Source organism: Microtus oregoni, unplaced genomic scaffold (genome assembly GCF_018167655.1).
Source record: "Microtus oregoni isolate MIOR12 unplaced genomic scaffold, Mior012 000000F_ref0000247, whole genome shotgun sequence".
In the NCBI taxonomy this organism is placed as follows: domain Eukaryota; kingdom Metazoa; phylum Chordata; class Mammalia; order Rodentia; family Cricetidae; genus Microtus; species Microtus oregoni.
The window spans coordinates 83,159,271-83,177,302 of NW_024543059.1; the positions used below are offsets into that span (position 1 = coordinate 83,159,271).

Sequence of the window (18,032 nt, forward strand, 5' to 3'; positions counted from 1 at the left end):
GCAGTACTGCTGCTGAATACAAAGAAGGCAGCAGTGCATTAAAACCATACGTTGCTCCCTATGACCTAATCCCGTTTCCTTTCTTTCTTTTTTTTAAAACTATTTACTTATTTATTTTATATGCATTGGTGTTTTGCCTGCGTGTATGTCTGTGTGAGGATGTCAGGTCCCCTGGAACTGGAGTTACAGACAGTCATGAGCTGCCATGTGGGTGCTAGGTATGGGACCCATGTCTACCGGGTAGAGCAGTCAGGACCCTTAACCACGGAGCCATCTCTCCAGTCCCTACCTCAACCCCGTATGCTTCCCTTTTTCAACCTAAAACTTAGTTTCTATCAAAGTAAAACATTCACATAGCTTTTAAAACAAATAGTTCTGCATGATCCATGAGGAGATAAACTGAACCAAAACTACACTTTAGTGACTCAGGTAGGAGTGACCACTTTCAAGTTTCCCACGTTTCCCTGACCTAGTGACCTCCTATTCCTCAGCTCTGGTGTACTTGCTTATCTGCCATTTCTCAGCTGTGGATTGTATACAAACTATCTGCTGATTTCCTGCTTCAGAAGAGGAAATATTTTAACCCCAACACGTTGGAGTTACACATGTGCACACATATGTAAACACACGCATGCACGCATGCGCACCCCCACACTCTCTACTATTGTCTGCAAAATTGCTTCACAGTCTTAATTTTGAGTGTACTATGATGCTATTTCATTGCTTTTTAGTTATTCTGGAATTTTATGTTTTTAAAATCTGGTGTGGGGAAGATGGCTCATCCAGTAGAGGCACTTGCCTCTCAACCTGATGACCTGAGTGGATCCCCAGAACCTACATGGCGAAGGTAGAGAACCTGCCTCTTAGAAGCTGCTGTGCACTCGCTCCCATGCTTGGACAGAGGCAACACAGGATAAATACATGTATTTTTGCTTCTTTTCCTATGTCAAGAACCACAAGTCTCTTTTTAATGGATCTATATATTTAGTGCCTGTGCACTCCATGTCTTTCCTGGAGACTTTCCTACAGCGTTTACTCTCTGTTCCTTCCACAGGAACATAGGGGAAGTTTATAGCTAGGGCCTGGGGCTTCTCTCGCCCACATCTGATGTCCTCTTGGGTCACATATGGATGTCAGCTTTTCTGGAAGCTGCATTTCCTTCTTTCCTGAGCACTGAAAGACCCATCACAACAAAAGAGTTTGGGTGTGTGCAAGAGCTTTGTGGTTGTTAGTTCTGGTTTGTTTTACTTTAAGGCATTGAGAAGAAGTATTTTTTTAAAAAAAAATTATTTTATTTTAATCTATGTGAATGTGTGTGGGAATGGGCAGGTGAGTGCAGGTGCCCCTGGAGGCCAGAGGTGTCAGCTTCTCAGAAGCAGGAGTTACAGTCATTAGGAGCCATTGGACATGGTGCTGGGACCCAAACTGAGGTGCTCCAAAGGAGTGGTACAGGCTGGGCTTTTAACTGCTGGGCCATCTTTCCAGCCCTGAAGCAATTTCATTCTGTCTTCACATGTCGATGAAGGCACAGAAGAGACTCTTCTTCCCCAGGATTCAGTTTTGTGTTTGTCTGTTTTGAGGGATTAAAATAAAGCAATCTAGTACAGTATTCCCAGGACTTGGTTAAGTAACGCCAAGGATATTGGTTCTCATTTCTGTGTAAACTTTAAATATAATATTCAAGTGCTTTGCTCATTTTCCTGTTTGATTGCTGGTTTAATTTGTTTACCTTTAGACTGCATTTTTATTTCTTTACTGTGTGTTTGGTATGTATGTATGTATGTATGTATGTGGATGTAAACATGCCATGACCATCTGACAACCTGTAGGAATTGGTTCTCTCCTTCCTCGGTATGGACCTGCCACATATGTGGGCTCTCAGACTTGATGGCACACTCCTTTTTCCTGCTGAGACATCTCCTCTTGGCTTTTGACAATTACTTAATTACATTAGCAAATTCTAATCTTGCCCAAGGGTCTCAAGTCCCATGTAGGGCAATTTACTAGCGTCTTTCACAATTAAGAAAAAAAAAAACAACCAACACTTTACCTTTTAGTTTTTATTTATGGTAGTCACCTAACAGTTAGATGTATTCAGGTATGAAAAGTGACTAAGGAACAATGGAATTAATTGTATTAATTATTGTATTATATTGTTTACAAAAATGAATATAAAGGCCACCTAAGGCTTCATTGATGACTAGTTAAATAAAGAATCACTTACTTGTAGAATACATAGCTGTGCAGAAAGAACAAGATACTTCTAAACTCCATAATGTATTTTTATCTCTTAGAGCTCAAGGATACATATCTTTAATTTACAAAATAATACCAGACACATAATGATTATCACCTTTGAGTAAGAGAACAAATATTTTTGTCCTACTTTAGGTTCCGATTACCGTGATAACATAACCTACAGATGTGACTTGAAGAGAGGAAGGGCCGTCTTCCTCTTACAGTTCAGGTGATACTGAGTCACTGTTCTATTGCTGTGAAGAGACACCACGGCCGACTTATAAAAGAAAGCATTTAATTGTTTACAGTTTCAAGAGGATGAGTCCATAGCCATCCTGATGGGGAGGGTGAAGGCGGGGAGGGTGAAGGCGGGGAGGGTGAAGGCAGGCAGTCAGGTAGGCATAGCACTGGAGCAGTAGCTGATCCACAAACAGGAGGCAGAGAGTAAGACTGGACCCCAAAGCCACCTCCAGGGACACACCTCCTCCCACAAGTCCACACTTCCTAATCCCTATAGCTCTAACAGTTGAGGGAGAGGTATTCAGATATGTAAGCCTGGGGACAGGGGTATTCTCATTCAGACCACTGCAGTCCATCATTGGTGGGAAGTCAAGGCAACAGAAATCTGAAGCCGCTAGTTAAATCCACAGTCAAAGCAGAGAGCGAAGGAAATCTCTCATCTTAAAGAAAAACTTTGTGCCTATTTACATCTATTTTACACCCCCATTCCCAGTGTGGAGTAACCTAGTATCTGCCTTCTGTTTCTAATTGTTTTCCATTTTCAGGGCGTTTGCATACATTTTTAGAGCTTTTGAATTTCCTTTCCTCTGCTTTGAATTTATATTAGCTATTTAAAAATAAAACATTATCTAATCGGCATTATTATTCTTTCTCTTGTGAAAAGTTAAAGATTCTCTTCTGTACTCTAAGCAGACCATAGTGGGGCTAAGAATCAAATCCTCATGTTGTGAATACGGTCCCATTTCCTATTTTTATTGCATCAATATTGGACCTCATTTTGGCTTAGCCTGTGCTGAAATTTAGATTTAATCATTGTTCACATAAGTGAAAATCTCTGTAAAAGGTCAAAACATTTACCATTCAGATGGGAAAGAACAAATCATTATACTGAAAGAAGATATGGGTATGAAAATAATACTGTCCAGACACTTCATCTTTTTATAGCCTTATTCTGTTCAGAGTCCATAAAATGAAGAGAATCTTGTCAGACATTACAAAGGTTGGCCACCCTCTACTGTTGAGATTAATAATCCAGGCCATAGTTAACCCATAAAAATCAAACAGATTGAGATTTGGGTGGGACTTTACAAATTCACCCGTGACATTTCCCTTAGTTTATGCATTTGCACACTAGTTTTATTAGTGACACATTTAACCTTTGTGAAGATTGTCCATACAGATATATCTATATAGACATGGGCTGATGCAAAAATTCTAAAAATTTTTTAGAAGGCCTGTTCCTTCTCCAGAGAATAGACCAGTAAGAACATTAAGAACAGTAATCAGGGTGACAGGAGCATTTACTGCAGCCAGTCAAACCCTTTGGGCTTCACAGCCCCTGAGGACGATGGCATCATCTTTACTATCATGTCCTCGAAAGAATTCTTCGTCCCTGAGTTATAATGAACATGTCTAATGTCACATAGCTAATAAATGGAACATCTCAACTGTGAAGCCAGGCTCTCATGGGTATGTTCCTGCGGTATATATAGCACATAGTGAATATAATCTTATCCCACCACCAGGAGCCTATAATTGCAGCTGGCACCAAACTCGGCATCTGTTATTTCTTTCTGTACATCCATCTTCTTTACACAACTTATGATAAGTTAACTTCACGCTGCTAATAAATTAGACACAACCAGAGATTAACAATAACTAATAAAAGCAGAGGAATGTAAGAACATACCAATGAAAGCCAAGGGAATGTGGTTTTTTGAGGGTGTCTTAGAATATCTTGCTGCATTTCCACCTGCAAGGAAGCATTTCCCAACTTCTGGGCATCTGTGGACTGCCAGGATGACTAGCCTTGTGTTTTCGGACCACTGTTGACTAAAATAAGAAGGTCTTGCACACATAAACCCTGAGGTACTAGGACAGTTAAACTGATGAGAGATTCCTGTCCACTGACTGACTAACTGGAAGATAGCATACACAGCCTTGATACACTGGACCTGGAGATGATTCAGGTCCCGACTGGACAGAGACGAGATTTCATTATGCTTTACTTGAATGGTGTATAATTTACAACTTCTAAATTGTTTCTTCCTAGAATTTGCACTGAATATTTCCAACCATGGTTTACCACTGAACAAATGGCTGAAACCGAAACCTCAGGCAGGTGTCCAGGGAGCCTACTGCTGTGTGTTGATGCATTACTATCATCTCCAACTTACAATATATTTAAAAAACACTCTTATTTCCTTTTCCCTTTCTGTTTTTGTTTGTTTGTTTTTTGGTTTTTCAAGACAGGGTTCCTCTGTTTAACAGTCCTAGCTGTCCTGGAACTCACTTTGTAGACCAGGCTGTCCTCAAACTCACTGAGATCCGCTTGCTTCTGCCTCCCAAGTGCTGGGATCAAAGGCGCACACTACCACGGCCTGTCTACACTTTTATTTCTTTACTACACTTTAAAATCTAGTACTTGACGTATGTTAACTTGTGAACTACCTCAAATATTTTCTACGAAGTACTGATTTAAATAAGCCAGCACATTGATTATGTTGAATGTTTGCTCTCCTATACTTTACTAGGAAGAAAAACAAAGAATGTATTTCAACGAATACTTGACACTTGACAGAGAAATTCTGTCCCTCATGACACAGTCTGTCTTTCCCAAGATAAAGCAAGAACTAATTAATCAATATTGATTGAACCAATGTGAGATATATAGAGTATGAATGCCGTATTCCTTCCCCTCCTTGAGAGTATAGAAATTTAATTGTTGAGCGAAACCACGTGATCAAAGCCACAACACATGAAAAACTATTATTAATGGAAATTATGATGCATCCTTTATGTATCATAAGTCAATAGTGTAGTCAAAACAAAGGCATTATAGGAAATTAGATTTGTAAAAACATTGTCAGTCCCTGAGGCAAATCAAGAATATTTGACCATGTGGTAACTTTGAAAAGTTATTATAGCAACGGAGTGTGTGTGTGTGTGTGTGTGTGTGTTGTTTTTGCTTTTGAAATAGGCTTTCACTAAGTTGCCTCATCCTCTGGAGTAGATGGGGCCTGGTTCTGAAGTATTATTTTAAAAAGTCTATCCACAACCTACCCTTTAGTGAAGTGCAATTCCAGCAGGTAAGGGTAAGCGGTTTTCCTGAAGGAGACATGGGCAGATCTAGAGGGGTCATTGAGAACAATTGGAGAAACAAGGTTGGTTGAGTGTTGAGAAGTAGGTAGTGACGAATGAACGAAAAAGGGTGCTGGCATTAGTGTCACCCAGAGAGCATTTTCCAAAACCCAAACCTTGTTGATGCTATGCTACAGATACATTAAAGAAAAACGGAAAACGTGCACTATACTATTAAATTTAAGGTCTTGAGTCCTATGGGAAAAAGAGAGACTTTGTCTAGGCCATTTTAACATTTTCACCCTCTCTGACCAAGGCTAACTCAATTGTTTTCACCCCCATTCTCATTTTTCCCATATCCCCAAAAGTCCTGGAAAGTACACCTCACTCAGCGTGCGACCATTCTCATTTAGGGAACTGGGAGATACGGTTTTTTGTATTTATTGATTTTTAACAGATGCACAGTAATTACGAACCGAAATGAGGATCACGTTTTCATCCACTTGGCCGGATTGACTCCAGGTTTGGAAGCAAACGCCAATCTGATGAGCTCTCCTCGTTTAGAAGTATTGTTTTTTACTAAGCAATGGTTCTTGTTCAGTAGGGTAAGACTTTGGAGGAAGGACACTCTACACAAGCCGTAGAGGATGCAATTGTTAAGTATTTTCCCTGGGGCTGAGAGGGTGAAGAGGGTCACCAGGCTGGGGCTGGCTTTGACCTGTGCGGGTGGAAGGAACCCAGCTCGGGTAGGGTAAAGTGGAGGCTGCCTGGGAGCAATCCTGCAGCCAGGACCAGCCTGAGGCATAAGGGTGCATGCAGGCTGGAGGCTGTCCTACTCACACCGCCCACAGAAGGGAACCCAGGACGCCCAGCCAGCCACTGCAGCAGGTACGTCGCAGAGGGCGGGAGCAGGCGCGCGGGCAGGCGGAGGCAGCCAACGGCGGAGGCGCCCACTCCCCCCGGTCCCTGTGCCCCGCCGCTCGTCTCCCGCCGCCGGGCGCCCGAGCGCTCGGCTCTTTCCGCCGCCGCGCGCTGCCCCGTGCGCTCTGGCACCTTCGGCAATTTCCGTCGGGCCCTGGCCGCCATTTTCTCGCCGCTTGTGTGGCTCGCTGGCTGCGTGGCTCGGTTCTTGGGAGCGAAGCTTTGTCCGGTTCGGCAATGGACGGGTAGGTACCGGGGCCCGTGAGGAGATGGGGGAGGGAGACGAGGGTGTCCGGGCCGCGGCTGGGATCCCGGTCGGGTCTGGGAGCGGGGCTCGGGCGGCCCCTCCCAGGCCGCGCCGCCGTTACCCAACCCCCGCCCCATCACACACACCCCTCCCCGGGCTTCCCTCAGCGGCTCGGGCGGCGAGCGTGAACCGCAGCCGGGCCCGGGAGGCCGGGGAGGCCTCGGGGCTTCTGCGGGGACGCGGTGGGGGCCGGGCGGCGGGGGATGGGGCGGGAAGCCCGGCGCGGCCCTGCCCCCTCGGGAGCCATGTCGACGCCGCGGGGGGACCCGAACCCTGGGGTGGCGGCGGTGGCGGCGGCCGCGCGAGCGCGACTTGGGAATGCCGGGGAGGCCTGTGCGGAAGCCCGTAGCCCGAGGCCCGCCATCCCCGGCCTCGCCCGAACCACCGCGGCGGGAGAGCCGAATGGGAGCCGCGGGGAAAGGGAGGGCGCGTGGCGGCGGGAGGGAGGAGGGCACATGTCACACTCCTTTGTTTTCATCCGAGTCTGGGAGCGGGGGCGGGAGGCCATCGAGATGCCTTTACAACAGCAACAAAAAAATGGGAAGGCTCGGCCCACAGGGCCCAGAAATTAAACCATAAACAAAACAAAACCCCTTGAAGTGTTTGAGGTAGCAGCAATCACAATGGGCAAAGGCCACCGAGCCGTGGCGGAGACAAGAACAGATATTCCACACAGGGCTTTTTTTTTTTTTTTCCTTCTTCCCTTTAAAGCTACTTTGGTTAGTTTCTGGGGGGGAAAAAACTTAAACGAAAACCCAGTCAAATATGGAAGAGTCGTGATGCATCTTTGCGAGCCTGGGCGTGAAGATAGGATGCAGAGTGAGGAGAGAGCTGTGAGAAAAGATGAGGACCAGAGTCGCGCCCCTGCTAACACCACATCTCTGAGGACTCAGTTCAGCTCATTGTTAAGAGAAGAGGGCATAGGTTTGGGTAAAAATATGATACTACTCACGGCTCATTGAGGGGAAGGGGGTTTAAAAGAGACTCAGGTAACATGAATAGTTAGTAAAATGAGTGTCAGGAACTGAAGAATCTAAAGTCAAATCTGAGTTTTTTAAGTTCGTTACCAGTTCTAGCATTTTCTGATCTTTTTTTAAAAAGAGTTAATGAAAAGTAACAACAGAGAGTAGAAATCGTGCCACAGATTACCTTAATGGGATATCATTTTCCACGTGAAATGAAGATTCAGACATGGTCTGAATTCCCTCCAAACAATTGGTGGGAAAACTTGAGCAGAAATCGTCTTTTCCAATTCCCAGCTTCTATCAAGATTACCAGAGAACTTGAGTTATGCTGCTTACGTCCGTATTCAAGCACTGTAGGAATGGCGCAGTGTGCTGGATGTTTGTCTTGCTGCTAAAGGTTCTGAAAAATTAGCCTAAACTGACTGAAACAGCTCATGTTTCAAGGTGTTTCTGAAACTCCAGGTAGATAATAGCTTTAAAACATATCACTGAGCATCTCTGTATTTGTTTTCTAACTTTATTGCCAGTATCTGGAGGATTTCTGAAAGACCTTGAAAGTTTTTTAAAGTTAAGCAGCGGCCGTGAGAAGAATAAGAGGTTGACCCTGTTCTTTTTTCCTTTACAGAATTGTCACTGAGGTTGCTGTTGGTGTGAAGGTAGGAGATGGTGTTTGGAAGTGAAGTGGAAACTAGACATGTTGAATATACTATCGTTACAAAGAATTGAGAATTTCAGTTAGCTTTGACAACAAAACCCAGTTAAAATCGTTTCCTTTAATTTGTAAAGTCGGTCTATAGTTGGATAGTGTAAATGACTGTAGGCTTTCTTAGTAAGTTTTTTTTTAACTCTTTTAGTAGTGTTAACTTTGTTAGTTTAAAATAGTTTGACTCTGATTAAAGTGAAATGTGCATGTTAGGGATGAAGCCCATTGGAAATTGGTTGCCCTGACGCCAAAAAAGAAGAGTTGCACAGGTACTTTCAGCTGTCTTGTCTGTAGTAGGTTTGTACTTGCTTCTTGGGTAGGAAAAATGCTCAACCCTTACAGTTGACTCCATCTGGCCCTTCCTGGATGACAGAGATTTTGTCTGGGTGTATTACAGACTTGTTTGCAAGTCTGTCTGCCCTGTTAGGACATATTCCTTGTCTTTTAGCTTTGGCCCAAGCCTGAAATAAGGACATTTCTCCTCCCCCTCAACCATATTATAAACATAAATATAAAACCCCTCATATATAAGTACCTGTAGGAAAATTGTTAATATTCCTGGTTTACTGAGGTTGATCCTCAATATTTTTCTTGGATCTTAAAAAAATTGAGTTTGTGATGGCTTAATTTTTATAACAGACTAGTAGATGTTACTGTGTTTTCTTTCTTGAGTTCACGTTGTGTAGAACATTTAGTTTTATTGTCATTTTCCAAGCTGAGATAGTTAAGAGCTTTGCAGTCAGTAATAGCTCAAGAGTACAAAATGTGTTGATGTTGTAGTTTTTATCCAAATAGATGGCTTCTGTGAACTTCGTAAAAGAATAAATGATACAAGGTATTTTGTACAAGTGCCTATAAGTTTGTGGTCTGTTATTAGCAGTTAAGTTTACACACAAAACCTCATTATTAGTCAGGAAAAAAGGGAGCAGATTTAGGCTAGACTGCCTAGATAGGATATGTTAGCTTTACCAGTTTTTAGTATTCGAGTTTAAGGAGAAACTATTAGAAACTTCAATAAATATACTACCCATTTAAAAGGTTGTTTTATATAAAAGATTGCAAAGATAAAATTTTATATACTTTCTATAACATTGGTTAAATAAATATTTCAGTATATGATCTAATTGCCAGTATTTAAAGTATGCGATGTTTTGCTTATATAGACGTGTGAAGCCACCACTCCAATCAAGGTAGAAACTCGTGTTACTCCTAGAAATGCCATCCTGCCCCTGTGTAGTCCTCTCTACTCTCCCACAGAAGCCAGGGATCTGCTGGCATTACTGAGTTATTTGCATTTTTAGAACTTTAAACAAATGGGATCCAAAGGGGAGGTCTTCTGGCCTATTACACTGAACAGAAAATTTTAAGTTATTTACACGCGTGTATTGATTGTTCCTTCCCCCACTCCTTCCTTAGTAGTATTATACTACCTGGTAATTAAAAACTCTGGTGGGCATTTGTGTTTGGAGGTATTAAAAGGTTGCTGTGAACATTTCTGCACATTTTTGTGTAGACATACGCTTTTATTTCTCTTGGGGCCCATTGTTAAGAATGGCTGAATCATATGTTTGGCATATGCTTAACTAATTGAGAAACTGCAGTCTTTTCCACAGTGGTTGTACCATCTTGCCATCAACAGGGTATGAAAATTTCAGTTCCTCCAGAGACTTCTCAATGCTTTTTAGTGTTTAGTGGGTGTGGAGTGATAATTTAATTGTGGTTTTAATTTGTACTTCTGTGTGGAATCTCTATGAGCATTTTCAGTGTGCCTTTTGCCAGCTGTTGTTGATTCCTCCTCTTCCTCCTCTTGGTTTTTCTAGATAAGGTTTTACTATGTGCACCAGGGTGGCCTTCCAACTAGACTAGAGATCTGCCTGACTCTGCTTCCTTGTCTCCTGAGTGCTGAGATTAAAAGGCTTGCATTACCGTGACTGAAGTATTGTAGTTAGGGTTCTAGTCTAGAGGAAAGAACTGATAGAATGAATCAGTCTCTCTTTTTCTTTCATCCGTGTGTGTGTACACAGACTCACACACATGTAATTTATTAGGATAGTTTATAGGTTGTTGTCTTGGTGTTTCTATTGCTGTGAAGAGACACCATGACCATGGCAACTCTTACAAAAGAAAGTATTTAATTGGGGCTGGCTTACAGGTTAAGATGTTCTTTATCATCAGGGAGGAACAGTGTGGCCTGCAGGCAGTCGTGGTGCTAGAGAAAGAACTGAGAGTTCTACATCTGGATTGGCAGGCATCAGAAAGAGAGAGATACACACTGGGCCTTGCTTGAGTGCCTGAAACCTTAAAGCCTGCCCCCAGTGGCACAGTCCTCCATCAGGGCCAGTCCTTCTCAACAAATAATGCCACTCATTATCAGCCTGTGGGGACAATTTTCATTCAAACTACCACAGTTGTGGTTCAGCTAATCTAACAGTGGCAGTGTCCCAGTGGAAAATCCAAGAAACCAATGGTTGTTGAGTTCACCAGGCTGGCTTTCCCAGCTGGTCTTGTGTAAATGTGTGAATCCTGAAGAAGCAGTCTCTAATATCAGTGAAGGAATGCCTCCAGGATATATGAACTTGCCATTGGGATTGAGGGCAAGCAGACAAAAAGCAAAAGCTGCTTTCCTCCATGTCCTTCAGATAGGCTGCCACCAGAAAGTGGTCTTTCACCTCCAATGAACTAACCAAGAAAAATCCCTTAGAGTATGGCCAGCAGCTTGGGTGTTGGTTATTTTCAGGTGTAGTCAAGTTGACAACTAATAGCTATCACACCTGACTTGTATCTGTTTGAAGTTTTTGTTCATATTTTACTTTTGGATTTTGACAGGCTTCACTCTGGACGTGTTCTTTATTAATAGCCTGTACAATTTTTTTCATCTTGTTGCAGTCTTTGCACAATGCTTTGAAAAGTAGTAGCTATGGTGAACTCCATTATAGTTCCCCAACTTTTTCATTTATGGATGGTGCAGTTTGTCCTATCTAAGCCTTTTATAACCTAAAGTAAAATGACTTCCTTGTTTTCTAAGAGTTCTCATTTTAGTTTAATACTTAAATCTTGTCTGCATTTAAGATGAAATTGTTGTTTTTAAGTGCCTTTCCATATTTGTTAGAATAAAAACAAAACAAAACCCTAGAAGAAAGTAGGGGAAAAGATGGTGAAGAAAATATAGACTACAACATGAGAATCAGGAAGAAGGGAGAAAAAGTCAAGAGCCCCACAAATCAGAAGTTAAAACTTTTTAAAAAGTATACAAAGCATGGATTGAAAATTTAGATTTATATGTAGACCTCAGTTTTTCCAGCACATTTGCTAAAAATAATGTTTTCTTTATTAATTAACCTTGTTGCTTTGTCAGAAACAAGTTGTCTTACAAAAAGTTGCCTGTATGCTGGCACACGCCTTTAATCCCAGTACTTGGGAGGCGGAGGCAGGCGGATCTCACTGACTCTTAAGGCCATCCTTGTCTGTAAAATGAGTTCCAGGACAGCCAGGACCCAGAGAAACCCTGTCTTGAAAAACAAAACAACAGCAACAACAAAATATTTGCCTATATATGGTTTTATTTCTATACTCTTTCCTGTTGACCGGTTTTTATCTATCTAGTTGCCAAAAGCATACTGTTGTAATTACTAGTTACATACATACTGACTCTTAAAATCAAGTTGCCTTGATTTGCCAACTTCGTTCTTTTTCAAAGTTGTTCTTGCCCCTGACTCAAAGAAAGCATGCTAGAATTTTAACTTGAATGTGTTAAGTGATTTGAGGAAAACTGACAATTTAATACTGAATTTTCCTGTTAGTGACAAAATACAGTTTATTTTTTCATTCACAGGGGCCTTTAATTTTTTTGCATTGTTCTTTATTATTTCACTGTAAAGTTTTATACATTATTAATTTCGGGGGGGGGAGATTGGATTCATCCCTAAGTATTCACAGCTTCTGTTGTTATAAATGATTGGTTCTAAATCTGTGGGCCGTGACTCCAGGGGTCACCTAAGATTATTCGAAACAGATATTTATATTAGGATTCATGACAGCAAAATTATGAAGTAGCAATGAAAATAGTTTTAATAATTTAATCCACATTGTAAATCTTATGCGTTTGTTTTAGATTCTAACAGAATTTTTACGTTTACGTTTGTTGTACTTAGACAGTTTTCCCTCTTGGCTGTTTGGGCACCATTTTTTCTTTCCTTGCCTATGACAGCCAGTAAGTATTAAGTTGGTTAGAGTTGTCAGTTTTTCCGTGTTCTTCCCAAATTATGAATTGTAAGTTGTACGGAACAAATAGTGGAAGGAAGTGCAAAGTGAAGCTCTGTAGGTCTCGGGTTTGTTTTCTCTATGAAGAAGTTTTAAGCTGCATAATTTAATAGAGTAGGGCTATTTAGGCTATTTCTTCTTGGGTAACTGTTATAGTTTGATCTTCTGTAGACTTGGTGAATATGTTTGGATGGAGTTGTTCATTGGACTCCATTACACTTTATATTGTTTCCTTCTTTTTGAGGTAAGGTCTCACTGTTATTTTGGTTGGCCTAAAATCCTGTGTAGACCAGATCTGTCTTAAGGTCACAGAGCTGCCAGCTAATGAGGCTGGGTTAAAGTTGTGGTCCACTGTGCTCCAGTCCCTTTTGTACTTTGATAGTTTAGTACAGTGGTTCTCAGCCCGGGAGTTAGGGCCCCTTTGGGGAGTTTTCACAGAGGTCACCTAAGACCATTGGAAAACAGATATTTACATTATGGTTGATAAGTAGCAAAATTACTTATGAAGTAGCAATGAAATATTTTTATGGTTGGGGTGGTCACCACAATATGATGAAGTGTATTAAAGTGCATTAATAGGAAGGTTGAGAACCACTGGTTTAGAACCTGTAATCACTTGAACTCTCTGGTTTCTAATACTCGTTATTCATGTTTTATTCTACTTTGTTTTGATTGTCAATTATTAATGTTCTCAAAGTGGTCAACTTCATGAAGTTTTCATCACGTTTTTGTCTTTTTCATTGATTATTTTTTCCCTTCTGCCTTTGTCTCATATTAACTTACACTTTTCCTTCTTTTTTATTGAAAGAGGTTCTGTGTAGCCCTGGCTGTCTCAGAATTCACTATGTAGACCAGGCTGGCCTAGAACTCACAGTTATGCCCCCCCCCCCCTTTTTGTTCATCAAATCCTGGGATTAAAGGCATATGCTTTTTCTACCAGGTGGTTTTATTTGCTTGTTCATTTCTGTGACTGAAAAAAGCATCTTGGGGATGTTTACAAATTTTAATCTCTGCCAGGGCAGGAGCTCAAGACAGGAACTGAAGCGGAGGCCATGCAGAAATACTGCTCACTGTCTGGTTTTCCATTGCTTGCTCTGTCAGCTTTCTGTTACATTCTGTGACCACCTTTTTAGATGTGCCACCACCCATAGTGGGCTGGGCCCTTCGATGTCAATCATCAAAGAAAAAGCCTGATTGATTTGCTCATAGGCCAGTCAGATAGAGCAGTTCTTCAGTTAAAGCTCCCCCTCCTTGGTGTCTCTGGTTTGTGTGTCAAATTGACAAAATCTTAGCACACACAAACCTTTTATGGTGTCCTCTTAAGTTTTCATTGTTGATTTTCATTGACTTGTCTTAAGTTTTTCATTTGTTTGTAGCTACTTAATACAGCAACTTTGAATGCAGACTTGTATGGCCAGATTCTTAGAAGTTGTTTTTTTTAGTGAGTTAACTAAAAATCATGATGTAATTATTAACTGGAGTGCTAGTGCTGATAAAGTGTTGTTAAAAGTTGTTTGCTTTTTTTTTAGATTTTGATTGTTCTTTTAATGTGTATACTTTGTACTAGAATTTTTTTCTTAAAATTTCAATTTATTGCATAATCTCTATTAAATGACAGCTCTGTTGAGTATAGGCTTTTAAAATAGTTTGATTGTTCTTCCGTTATTAAGTGTGCATATTAAGTAGTAGATAACTCGGTTAATACTTAATGATTGTGGAAGTGTCTTGAGCTTTAATTTGTTTATAATCCATGAACGATTTATCATTAAAAAGATAAATACTTATTTTATTTCACTACATTCCTATTTGTAGGAGATCCTAAAGATTAGTCTTTAGATGGATCACATCTCCTGGGAAACTGTTGATGGTTTTAAGTAAGTGCCATACTGATAGGATCACAGTATGCTCCCAGGAAATCGTAAGCTGTTCCTTGTAGTAGATGGGTTGAGAGACAGGAAGAGCACAGCAGTACACATTGAAGCAGTGACAAATCCATGTGTCGATGGGCAGAAATTCAGTTTTAGCACTAAGTTTAATAGTTTTAGTGGTTTTTTTTTTTTATTTTACTGTAAAAGTACTTACTGATCAATAGACGTTCCTCTCAGCCTAGGAAAACAAAGTGAATCAAAACATAAAAGAATATTCTTGGTGATAAGCATACACACATTTGTTAAATGCACCTTATTTTAATAGAAAAAAATCGTGGTACTTAGTCATCCCACGACCCCCAAACTCTGTCAGTCTCTGTGTACACTACTACCCAGTTAACTGAAAGTGCAGAGAACAGAATACAGCAATTGAATGCAGGCTCTGTGCAGTTCTGTAAATTCTGTAAGTGCGCATCAGTTCTCTGTAGCAGATGAGATGTAATAATTAAAAAAGGATGGAGAACTGGGTAAAAAGATGTTTTAAGAGGTAATATCAACTTGGTCACTGTGACTTTTGTTACTTTCTGATTCTTCTTCCCACTTAATAAACCCTATGAAGTAGGATAACATTTAAGAAAAGTTACAAATTGTAACACAGATTTAACTTTGACAATACAAGGCAATTCCAAACTTTTGGATGTCCCAAAAGGTTTTATAGCTATTGGTTGGTTTTTGAGAGTTCATGTTTTGAAAGGAAAACACTGAAACATTTTCTTAGGAAATATCATAAGTATATGGAAGTTGTCACAGTAACTGGAGGAAAGTTGGTTGTGCTGAGTCTCATACTGTAGCGCAGGGTTGAAGATTCCTATAGTTTCTGATGTTATCATTAAAATATATGATCCTTATCATTTCTATCATCAACATTTATCAATAGGGTAAGGTGTTATATACTTGTTACAGAATGCTCCTATCATTTCACATTTAGCAATAATATATAATTTTATTGGTATAGTGAAAATAATATATTTTTCCTCTTCATTTATAAAATGTTGACTGAGGTTTCTGTCTCACCTAGTCCTGTAGCCATTAAGTCCCAAAGAATCACACAGAGGTCTACATTAATTATAAACTTATTGGCCTATTAGCTCAGGCTCCTTATTAACTATTTTAACTTATATTAGCCCATAATTCTTGTCTGTGCTAGCCACATGACTTGGTACCTTTTTCAGTGAGGCAGTCACATCTTGCTTGCTCTGTGTCTGGCTTCCTCTGTGACTAGGTGACAATTACAGTCAGAAACTTCTCTCATCCCAGAATTCTCGTTGCCCCGCCTTTGCTTCCTGCCTGGCTACTGTCCGTCAGTGTTTATTTAAAATATAAGTGACAGGGTACAGACCATTGTCTCACAGCAGTAAAAATTCCTTTAAGAACTTTGCCCATGAATTTTTAGCCACACACCATTTTAAAACTGGAAGTAGGCTGGATTGAATTCTTGGATAATCTCAGGGATGTATAAAATGCATCATAGTTGTTCTCATTCCCATTTTCTTCTCATTCCCTCTTCCCTTCCCTCTTCTGCTGTAGCCCACCCTCTTTTTATTTTTTTGGGTGTGTGTGTGTGTGTGTGTGTGTGTGTGTCTTTGTGTGTGTGTAACCCACTGGTTTTCCTGGGATTTCTTGAATGAGCCTGGATGGGAGGTTATTTACTGGAGTATGGACAATTTTTCAGTGCCTATACCACTGTAGAACTGAGCCCTCTCCCAGCAACCACTAACTTCCAATACTCCCTGAGGAAGGAGAGATTGGGTCTCATAAGCTTCTCCCCCATTCCAGTTTTCTGATGATTGACCTCCAGTATAGTTAGTGTGAGTTCCTTCTTTTTAATTGTTACTACCATTATGAAATCAGGCATTTAAATGTTAATCTTCTAGACCATTGTGGCGACTATTTTTAAAATGCTATCGTAAATGGTGTGTTGGTGGCGTGTGCCTTTAATCGCAACACTCGGGAGGCAGAGGCAGGTGGATCTCTGGGAGTTTGAGGCCAGCCTGGTCTACAAGAGCTAGCCAGGATAGCTAGGGACTGTTAACACAGAGAAACCCTGCCTCGAAAAATCAAAAAAAAAAAAAAAAAAAGAAAGGAAAGGAAAGAAAGAAAGAAATGCTGTTGCATCTTGAGCAGGTGGAGCTTCAAATACCAGTAACTTTGATAATGTGGTTGAAAATTTGTTTTAAAATTTACCATGCTTTTAAAAAGTCTCTGTGTCCAAGATGTGGAAAATGTTCTTTAGAAACTGCAATAATGGGGGGACAAGAGGATATTTGCTCTAAGATTGTTACTTCTTCAGTGAACATTAGCACTTTTTGATAGAAATATATTATGATCTCTTATTTTCTCGTTTGTATTTAAAGTTATAGTTTTTTCTTGTTTGATTTTTTTAGGGTTATTTATGCGTGTCAGTGTTTTACTCACATGTCTTTCTGTGTATCGTGTGCACGCATCCTCCAGCTGGAATTATGGACAGTTGTGATCTGACCCTTGTGCTGGAAATCAAACCCCAGACCTCTACCAAAAAATGTGTTCTTAAACACTGTGCCATTACTCCAGCCCTCTGATTTAGGGTTGTATCTCTTGTCCCTGAAAAACTTTGTTTGCTAATACTAACCTTGGCATACCACACGTAGCACTTTAAAAAACAATAGCTTTTTAAAACACTTTTTTTAAAAGTAGTATTATATTGTACTACACATTTAATATAATTTATTTTTGTAGTCATGTTTTGTCTCTATGATACAAAAAAGCATAGTATAATCATTGAATTTTAAAGTTTATTGAAATTACTCTTTGTTCTACCACTAAATTAATGGTAGATTTGTTTTTATTTGTAAAAAATTTTAAATTTTCTCTGAAACAAGCTGTAAAGAAATGACCTCTGCAGCAACCTACATTCAGAGAAGGTTAGCTAGCCTACTGTGTTGTATTCCTTCTTACATATATTTTCATTAATTGATTGTTTTATTCAACTCATCTATTATATTTGAGGTTATGCATTCATTTTCCTTCCCACAATATGTAGAAAGTAGCACAGTGTGCATAATGTTTATATCTTGACATTTTACTAAATGATGTATATATCTCATATATCTCCTTAGAGGACATGTCTAATAAAGAAACATTCTCATTGCCTTCTGTAGTCATTCACTGTTTCTACAATTGCTAGTATGAAAAATTGCTGTATTTCTTTAGCTCCTAAACAAGAATTGTTTGATCAATGTGTAATACAAATACAGTTTTACTAGATATTCCTAAATGTTTTTGTCTGGGGGTTTGTTTACTATCCATAAATATGAATGCCAGTGTCTCATAGCAAGAACAGATCTTGTAGTCTGTGCCTGTAGCTTCAAGTGGGTGGTTGGGGAGGCAGTAGGATCCCAAGGGCTTGCTTG

The 18,032-nt window shown here is 40.3% G+C and overlaps 1 protein-coding gene across 4 annotated transcripts in view; it reads left to right on the forward strand.

Moving 5' to 3' along the window:
- The first annotated feature begins 6,595 nt into the window (after positions 1-6,595).
- Positions 6,596-18,032, forward strand: part of Ptbp2 (polypyrimidine tract binding protein 2) — a 61,908-nt gene continuing 50,471 nt past the window's right edge. For all 4 annotated transcript variants that reach the window (XM_041649569.1, XM_041649577.1, XM_041649585.1 and 1 more), the window contains exons 1-2: positions 6,596-6,725; positions 8,378-8,408. In XM_041649569.1, the coding sequence (XP_041505503.1) occupies positions 6,718-6,725; positions 8,378-8,408 (39 nt within the window). In that variant the 5' untranslated portion in view covers positions 6,596-6,717. The remainder of the gene's footprint in view (positions 6,726-8,377; positions 8,409-18,032) is intronic.